The sequence below is a fragment of the Cibotium barometz genome, chromosome 1, assembly GCF_041138505.1.
Source record: "Cibotium barometz isolate CiBa-2024 chromosome 1, ASM4113850v1, whole genome shotgun sequence".
In the NCBI taxonomy this organism is placed as follows: Eukaryota; Viridiplantae; Streptophyta; class Polypodiopsida; order Cyatheales; family Cibotiaceae; genus Cibotium; species Cibotium barometz.
In genome coordinates, this window is record NC_141046.1 from 55,059,725 (window position 1) to 55,068,584 (window position 8,860).

An 8,860-nucleotide genomic window follows, 5' to 3' on the forward strand; every position below is an offset into this window, starting at 1 on the left:
ATGTAAATTCTCCTTGTTGGTCTATTCAAAACTTCTTCGGCCTCTTTCATGTCTCATTCTCTACTAAGTTATGAAACTTTTCAAAAGCTTTAGCCTTATCTCAAAGAAAATACACCCACATATTCCTACTGAAGTCATCGATCATTTCAATAAAAAGTAGGAAGAACCACCCAATGCAGTGGGGTTGGCATTTTACCACAGAGATTTGCATGTAAAAGCTCTAGAAGAGCCTTTGCACGATTTTTGTTTTCTTGTGAAAATGCAAGCCGATGTTGCTTGCCCATCATACAAGCTTCACACACATGTGACATCTCTGAATATGCTAGTAGATGTGCCACAATCCTAGATGAAAAGCTCAGGTGCCCAAATCTCTCATGCCATAGCTTACTTATCTCCACAAGCTGTAAAAGTAGATAACTCATAGAAGTTGTTGCGCTTGATTCCTTTTCCAATGATATTACTGCTAGCATGTGTGATGACTGCACGAGCTTTATCAAAGAGGACCTTCAAGTCATAGTCAACTATGGCCACAAAATAGATAGTAGATTCCTCTTGATGTTCTTACATGCTTTTCTTTCTATTTCTCCAACCTTGAACTAGTGTGAGCTTCATAGCTCCTATTTCTGTTTACAAGCCATTTTTCTCGAAGCCGTTACTGAGTGGGTCCTCTCTCTTTTTGTTGATCATCTATCTCTGTGTGCTAAGCAATACTGAGTGGGTCCTCTCTCTTTTTGTTGATCATCTATCTCTGTGTGCTAAGCAATGCCCTCTCTATGATTAATGGGCTATTATCTTGTTGGCCTTTTTCTATCTTTGCCCTTCTATTGGTTGCAACTTCATTCGACTTTCTCCCTACCCTTATTTCTTTTCTCTAGTCTCTTGGTAAGTTGCTCAAGGGTTCTGCCTAGCTCTACTCTTGCAAGTGCCATGGCGGCCCCTTCTCCATGCACTAATTACGTGCTTCTTCACCTCTTAAATGACTTTCTTGCCTTTCTCTTTAAAGGTTGAAGCTTGGCCTATTGGCCTTTTTGTTCAAGGCCTCTTCTTTACTTGAGCTAGTTATGGTCAACTTTGTAAAGTGAGCTTCTTTGGCAGTGCTACACATTGTGCTGCACTTTTCCTACTTGGTGTGAGTGTGTCAAGGCTATTACGTTCTTAACCAAAAATATTATCTACAAGCACAAAGATAACGCTTAGAGTGTGTCAAGGCTATTGGTGTGAGTGTGTCAAGTCTATTATGTTCTTAACTATTAATATTATCTACAAGCACAAAGATAATGCTTATTGCTATTTCCTATTGGTGTGAGTGTGTTAAGGCTATTACGTTCTTAACCTACAAGCACAAAGATAATGCTTAGAGTGTGTCAAGGCTATTGGTGTGAATGTGTTAAGGCTATTTCCTATTGGTGTGAGTGTGTTAGGCTATTACGTTCTTAACCTACAAGCACAAAGATAATGCTTAGAGTGTGTCAAGGCTATTGGTGTGAATGTGTCAAGGCTTTTACATTCTTAACCAACAATATTATCTACAAGCACAAAGATAATGCTTATTGCTATTTCCTATTGGTGTGAGTGTGTCAAGGCTTTTACGTGTTCTTAACCAACATTATTATCTACAAGCACAAAGATAATTCTTATTGCTATTTCCTATTGATGTGAGTGTGTCAAGGCTATTATGTTCTTTACCAACAATATTATCTACAAGCACAAAGATAATGCTTAGAGTGTGTCAAGACTATTGGTGTGAGTGTGTCAAGGCTATTACGCTCTTAACCAACAATATTATCTACATAATGCTTATTGATATTTCCTATTGGTGTGACTGTTTCAAGGCTATTACGTTCTTAAGCAACAATATTATCTACAAGTACAAAGATAATGCTTATTGCTATTGCAATTCTGGTTCAACTTGTCCTCTCTCAAATGATGCGTTACTTGCTCGTTTTCTTGAACATGAATGGGCTTTTCAACAAGCTCTTGCTATTGAAACTACTCAAACAGCTTTTCTTGAACATGAATGAGCTTTTTTAACAAGCTCTTGCTACTGAACCTTCTCAAACTTCTTGCTACCCACACCATTCTTCTTGCCTCATCAAACTTGCTTAGTGAGGTTCAAATAGCCAATAATATGGCTATCGTGGCTCACAATTGAACTCACAATGTGCATGCTTCTTCTCTTGCATGCCAAATTTTCAAGGACTAGGACATCCCTCTTTTTGGTGTGCTTAAGATGGGATCCATTCCCTTAGCCTTCAACTGCTTAACCCCTACATAGACAAGCTTGCACCTCTTCACATTTTTTGTCAAATGCAAAGAACCATGGGAATCACATATGCCATCACATAGAATCCCTCTTCACAGTTGAGCATCATCTATGCTCAAACCAATACTTCATGAGGTAAAATAACCACAAAACCAACCTTTCTTGAGACACCATTTCTTCTTGGTAGCTTCTTTGATGACAATGTAGCTTCCAATTTCTCCATGTTACTATTTTCTCCCCTTATGGACTCCATGGGTAGCTTCAAGTGACCTCTAATCTTTGAAGGAACCATGTGAATGATTTATTTCCACACACAAACCATGATAAACCAACACTCTAAAATAAACAAGAGATTAGGGGCACTTAACTGAGATTAGGCATACCAATCTAGGCCTAGCTAAACCTATAGTCTGATACCATATCAAGAATGTGAAAATGTGCTACGTATAGTCTAATAACATGATTAACATGTGCTTAAGGAGGCTCATAATAATCAAGAAAATTATCACACATTAATACAAGAGATTACAATGTGTTGTAACCATACAATGAGAGGCTGCTTTATATGTGTTCACACGTGTCATCTTTATCTTTTGACCATTTTGCACTCCATGTGGCAACTTGTGGCACTCTTATCCATCTAACTCACACAATATATCTTGCATGCTTAAGGTACATTCATACACAAACTTTCTCAACACCCGAGCTTATATATTTTAACACTCTCCATTTACACTTGACCATAGTCTAATTAATCAACTAACGCTCACCCATAAAAATTTGGCATTGTGCCAAAGTCATCTTTCAACACGATTGTGATAAAAACCCTAAGGGTTATGCCCTTAGTTGATATTAAAAGTGGTGTAAAGGAGCCCTAAAAAAAGGTGTGTTCACATGGATAAACCCATGGGTGTTTTGAGAGATGTTCACAAGGGTGAAATTGGTAAAAGCTTCATTCCGTGATGCATTCATTCTTTCAATGGGCATCATCAGGCATCATCGACATTTCCCTTTCGGAAAACCTTTGTAATCTTTGTTATAAGCGGCCTTATGAGCAGCTTTGTAATCTTTGTTATAAGTAGCCTTAATGAACACGCTACCGTGTTAACCAAAATTTAAATGTCATGTGTGAAGAGCGAGGTTGGGCTCTTAGACTCACCATATGTGAAGAGCGAGGTTGGGCTCTTAGACTCACCATGTGTGAAGAGCAAGATTGGGCTCTTAGACTCACCAAATGAGTGAGAAAAGTTGAGAAGGCACCTCTACCACATTATGTTTAACCCACTCATTGTATTCCTACCCTTGTGTAAAACCAACGTGTAGCCTATGAGGCACCTTTGATAGACCACTTTAGCAAATGACTAAGATTGTAGATCGAGTGTATGTATGGTGGTAGTAGTTCATCACTTGCGGGGGAGTGTATAACAAGTGATGTTGGGTAAATGTTAGGAGTAAGGGGGAGTGTTATATGACCCTCAATCAAATGTACGAGTTGCATAAGTCATAGACTATGGTTCAAAGGCTCAAAGAAAGCCTAAATGTGAAGGTACAAGCACCATCTTACCAAAGATAGGTGCGTGTTTGAGTGGGTAAGATGGCAAAGTGCCTTACGTAAGGTTGGGCGGTTGAAACCATGTTAATCTACGAAGTGGTTAACATGCTTGGTTTAGACCAAATGAAAGCAGAGCTCAACGTTGCTAACATGATGCAATTTGATTGGGCATTTATCCACATTAGTAGACAAAATAAGAAAAAAAAAATGATCCGGTCTTCTTAAGCCAGCCCGAAACAGAGACACCTCACAAAAAGACAGGTTCCAAATTGTCGCTTGGACGAATTGAATGTGCATCCCCCCACCCACCCCCGCCCCCCTGCCGGCGGGCTCCTTCCCCCCTTCCCTTCTCCCAAAACATAAGCCTTACCACTTGCACCATTTCTATTTGATGAAATTACATTGTGACAGCTTTTTACAAAAATGTCCTGAGTAGTGACATGTCCTGCGAGAATCTTACTCCTTGTTTGACTCCACCCTAGTGTTTGGTAAGTAGGTGCCTCACTTTGAAAAAATGCTTAATGAAAATCCAAAATAGCTGATTTAAAGATTCTCAAAAAGGAATTAAGCTGTTGTTAAAAAAGCAATAATAGTGTAAAATTGTCAAAAATTGTGGCTATTTTCTTCAATATATGTATATATCGGCTTTATCAAGAGTATAAAGGAAGTGTGTATGTTTACTAAATAAAAATGAGTTTCAGAACTATACAAAGATAGGTGGTTTAGCTTAGCTTAATTTTCCAAAAAGCCTTCTCAAATTGATAAGGAACACCTCCTCAAATTTATCAAGTTTAAGTTTTAGTTAATTTACCAAAAGGCCTCCTCAAATTTATCAAGTTTAAGTTTTAGTTATAATTAGATTAAGTTTAAGTTTTAGTTATAATTAGATTAAAAGTTTAAGTTTTAGTTATAATTAGATGAAAGGGTGAAGATTCAAAATTCCTCGCCAAACCCTAACTGTGCTGCTCATCCTTTCCACTATAGTATCGTTGACGCCAGGCCCTTCCTGCCTCTGCTTCTGCCTGTGCAGTAGCCGTCGTCATCGCCATGGCTTCCAACAAGGAGAACGCCGACGTTGCTGCGGTTGCCGCAGATCGCATCAAGGCCGCAACTCTGAACGCGGCGAAGGGGCTGAGCCGGGCGCAGGCGGAGCGGGCAGCGGCGGCAGCCGCCCGAAATGTAAACGCATACGGCCAAAAAGAAGAAGGCCCCAGCAAATGGCAGGAGCGCAAGGAGGCCAAGCGCCAGATGTACCTTATGAGCACAGAGAAAGCCGTGAAGCTGGGAGTTCGAAAGGACCTCACGAAACCAGGTGCGCTCGGCGGCGGCTCTCAACAGTGCCAAAAATGCCTGCAGCCTGGCCACTGGACTTATGAATGCAAGAACGAGAAGGTTTACATCTCTCGTCCCTCCCGCACTCAGCAGCTGAAAAACCCTAAACTGCGTACCCCATTCATGGATGCATCAGAGCTCGATTTTAGGGTTCATGAGCGCGATGCTCTGCGTGAGCAGGCTCTCCTCATGAAGAAGAGCAAGAAGAAAAAGATGGCGAGAAGCAGGAAGTCTGATTCTTCGAGCGATTCTGATGTTACTGATGATTCTTCGGATTCGAGTGATTATTCTTCAATTAGCGAGCTTTCTTCTTCCAGCGATGGGGATTCTTCGTCAGAGGCTACGAGGAGGACGAGGAGGAGGAAGCGGCACCAAAGCAAGAAAGCGTCTAGGCGGAGCTCTAAATCGGAGTCAGAGTATGATTCAGACAGCACGGATAGCAGTTCAGATTCAGACTCAGACGCAGAGAGGGGTAGAAAGAGGCATGCACAGAAGAAGAGGAGCCATGTCTCTGTCTCTGAATCTGAATCGGATAGCAGTGAAAGGGCTAGGAGAAGAAAGAGGGGCAAGCACAAGAGAGGTCGCAGTCCAAGCTCGGACTCAGATTCAGATTCAGATGTCTCTGCATCGGAAGATGATAGTTCTGATGGTGGCCGGAGGAGGAGCAGAAAAAACACTACCAAGTCTGGCAAGAAAGGCCGGGGAAAGCGTTGAACACTCTTGAAGTAAGCACTGCTATCTGATTTCATCTTATGTGGGGAGAAAGAGCTGAGTGTTTTTTTAGACTGATGCTTACAAGGTCCTTTCTGCTGCTTGTCATTCTTGTTGAATAGGTTTTTCTGTCATGTTTGAAAAATGTGTTTGTCAACATCAATGCTTGAAATGTAAAGTTTTCTAGTTAATTCGTGAATCTCTCATGAACTATTGATGTATTTTCTGAACCACCTCAGTGGCTTTATCTAGGGGGATCCCCACTTTTCAAATATGTGCACAGATACCCACATCCCGCTCAGCTTGAGTTAAGTTCAATTATGCATGGTGAAGGTGCAGGAATGCCATGTATGTAGTGCAGAAATGTGTGCTAGTGATGCAGAAAGGAGTTAATCGATCTTTGCTATTAGTGCAAAAGTGTGTGCTAGTGATGTAGAAAAGAGCCCATCATCTTCGAACAAGAGACATTTCATTTAGTGATTATTGATTGTGGTTAAGGACGATTCAAACCCCAATCGAGTGATTTCTGAATATGCAAATCAAATATTTAAAGCGCCATGCCAATTATCATAAAAGTGGATGGTGGAGGGATACCCCCTAGGGAAGGTGAACATTGAACTAGAGAGACTGTCCGAAGAGGATCATTACTTCATTGTAAAAATTAAATTGGAAATTACACCATGTATGTGGTTAGATACTTCTAACCAAATAGTAGATAGAGGGATAAGATTTTGAGTCTTCCGGTGGGAATGATTTTAAGTCCTTCACCTATAGTCCCAAAAGAATAGGGATAAGATTTTCAGTCCTAGTGTAAAATTGCCAGTGATGCAGAAAGGAGCCATTAATCCTGGCTAATGGATATATGTGTGCATGTATGTTTATTTGATGAGTCTTTTTGTATCTGTATGTGTGTGCAAGTGATTCAGAAAGGAGCCCTATTGCTAATGACATGTCGATGGATATGTGTATACATGTATGCTTATTTGATGAGTCTTTTTTCATGTGTACATGTGTGCTTGTATGGGTGGATGGGAATGGTTGTGGATTGCTCACGACTTGTGCATGTGTGCGTGTGCCACGTGTGAGATATGATACACACGAGGTATAATCAGGATTAGAACAGTGAAGCTGCCTCTACGTGTGGTGGTGCAGCGAGATGATGAATGAGAAAGTATGTCCATTCCCCTCATTTGTATGTTTGCCTGGCATGGTGTATTTAAAAATGATTGTTGTCATCATCATGGTCCACCATGCCATTAGTCATCTGAGGTCTTCTCCTATAGGGGTCTAACTACAAATTTGCAAAATGTAATCAGATGAAGCCTAGTTGGCATGTGGGGGGTGTCTTTAAGTAAGCAAGCATCTTTGAACATTTAAAGGTGTGTTTTTACTGTTTTCATCACCATGGTAACAGATTGATATTTGTGGGACAAACCTTTACTCATGTAGAGGCAATGGTGCATTTAATTTAATTATCGAAATAAATAAACAAATAAATTAGGATTGAAAGCTTCACATTGAATTTCAAATAGTGACAATATGCTATGACGCTATTCATCATGGGATATTTGCTCTCATTATATATTGGTTTATGAGGATTGCCATATTCACCATTTTATTAACATGACATATTATTATGAAAGTTAAATATGATGCCATAGTAGCTTATAGCAAAAAGCTTGTTGCCATGTTTTGGGTGCAATAAAACACATGCTTCAAATGTTTTTAGAACTCATGAAACTACAATTTCGAAGTGTTGGTACGTTAAAAAATGTTTTTTAAAATCAAACCCCCTTAGACTAATCTTTGTTATAACAAATTTTACATCACTACAAGGTCATATCTTGAAATGATACCTTTGATGGGTATCTTGACTATAACTACACTCAAGAAAAGGAGGGTCTAATCATATACACTAATAAATATGGAGGAGCCTACAAATTTTTACTATCAAGAGAGCCTATGCCACAAGTTTGAGAAACCTCAATGATTTCATGTGGTTACTCATGGTTATGAATCAATAATGCAATTGTTTATTGGTTACAACTCAATTGTGTTAAGATGTTTTCAGAGATTGTGATAATGTCTTTCATAATTTTTGGGGTTCTTAGCTTGGAACTCCTTTGGTGGATAGTGAAATATCCTAAGTTTGGCAGGTGTTACCCATGGTTAACAAAACCCATGGCTTGGAAGGATTTGGCATCGACAAATGTTCCAAGATCTTAACTCAAAATAAAACTAGAATGGAACAAGAAGTAGCAATTCTCCCCCCTCCACCAAATACTTGACGCAAGCAACCAACAAGTGCCACTTCAACACACTTCAACTTGCTCCACGGATCCTGTAAGTGCAACCTTTGGGCAAGCACCCTTTACTTCTTCTACTCATGTTGGTGGTGGATCATCAGGTGCCCGATGCAAGCAACCAACAAGTGCCACTTCAACACACACTTCAACTTGCTCCACAAATCTTGTAAGTGCAACCTTTGGGCAAGCACCATTTACTTCTACCCATGTTGGTGGTGGATCATCAGGTCCAAGTGGAAGGCCAAGCGTCAAGCAAAGTATGCTTCACACAACATGGCATCCACAAAGGAAGGCCCAAGTTGATAGTGTTGTTGCACGCTGCTTCTATTCTTGTGGCATCCCTTTCAATGTTGCCTGTTCTCCATACTTCAAGGGAATGGTGGCTGAAATTGCTGCTTTTGGACCCTCCTACACTCCTCCAGCTTATGATGCTTTGAGAGAGAAACTGTTGGAGAATGAGGTTACTTCCATCAATGAAGCCCTCACACCCGTGAAGCAACAATGGAGCTCTTATGGAGTCGCTTTGATGGGCGATGGCTAGAGTGACATACGGAGCCATTCACTGGAGGGTGTCCTTGCTTCATGTCGAGGAAGGCCTCTCTACATCAAGTCTATAGCATGTGGGGTAAGACAAAAAAATTGCCCCTATCCTTTGTGAAATGTGGAGTGAAGCTGTCGGGTATGTTGGTGCTCAAA

The 8,860-nt window shown here is 40.5% G+C and overlaps 1 protein-coding gene across 4 annotated transcripts; it reads left to right on the forward strand.

The window, feature by feature from the left end:
- The first annotated feature begins 4,745 nt into the window (after positions 1 to 4,745).
- Positions 4,746 to 6,750, forward strand: LOC147642187 (zinc knuckle (CCHC-type) family protein). 4 transcript variants are annotated; one of them, XM_086803419.1, is made up of 2 exons: positions 4,746 to 5,872; positions 6,098 to 6,750. In XM_086803419.1, the coding sequence occupies exon 1, from the start codon at positions 4,863 to 4,865 to the stop codon at positions 5,859 to 5,861; it is 999 nt and encodes a 332-aa protein (XP_086659545.1). In that variant the 5' UTR covers positions 4,746 to 4,862; the 3' UTR covers positions 5,862 to 5,872; positions 6,098 to 6,750. The 4 variants fall into 4 exon arrangements, with proteins under 4 accessions (XP_086659545.1, XP_086659552.1, XP_086659539.1 ...); XM_086803426.1 differs by having other exon boundaries at positions 6,111 to 6,750; XM_086803413.1 differs by having other exon boundaries at positions 6,142 to 6,750.
- The last annotated feature ends 2,110 nt before the right edge of the window (positions 6,751 to 8,860 follow it).

Excerpts from the sequence above, each read along its gene's own strand:
- LOC147642187 (XM_086803419.1), top strand. The coding sequence starts at position 4,863 with ATGGCTTCCAACAAGGAGAACGCCGACGTTGCTGCGGTTGCCGCAGAT.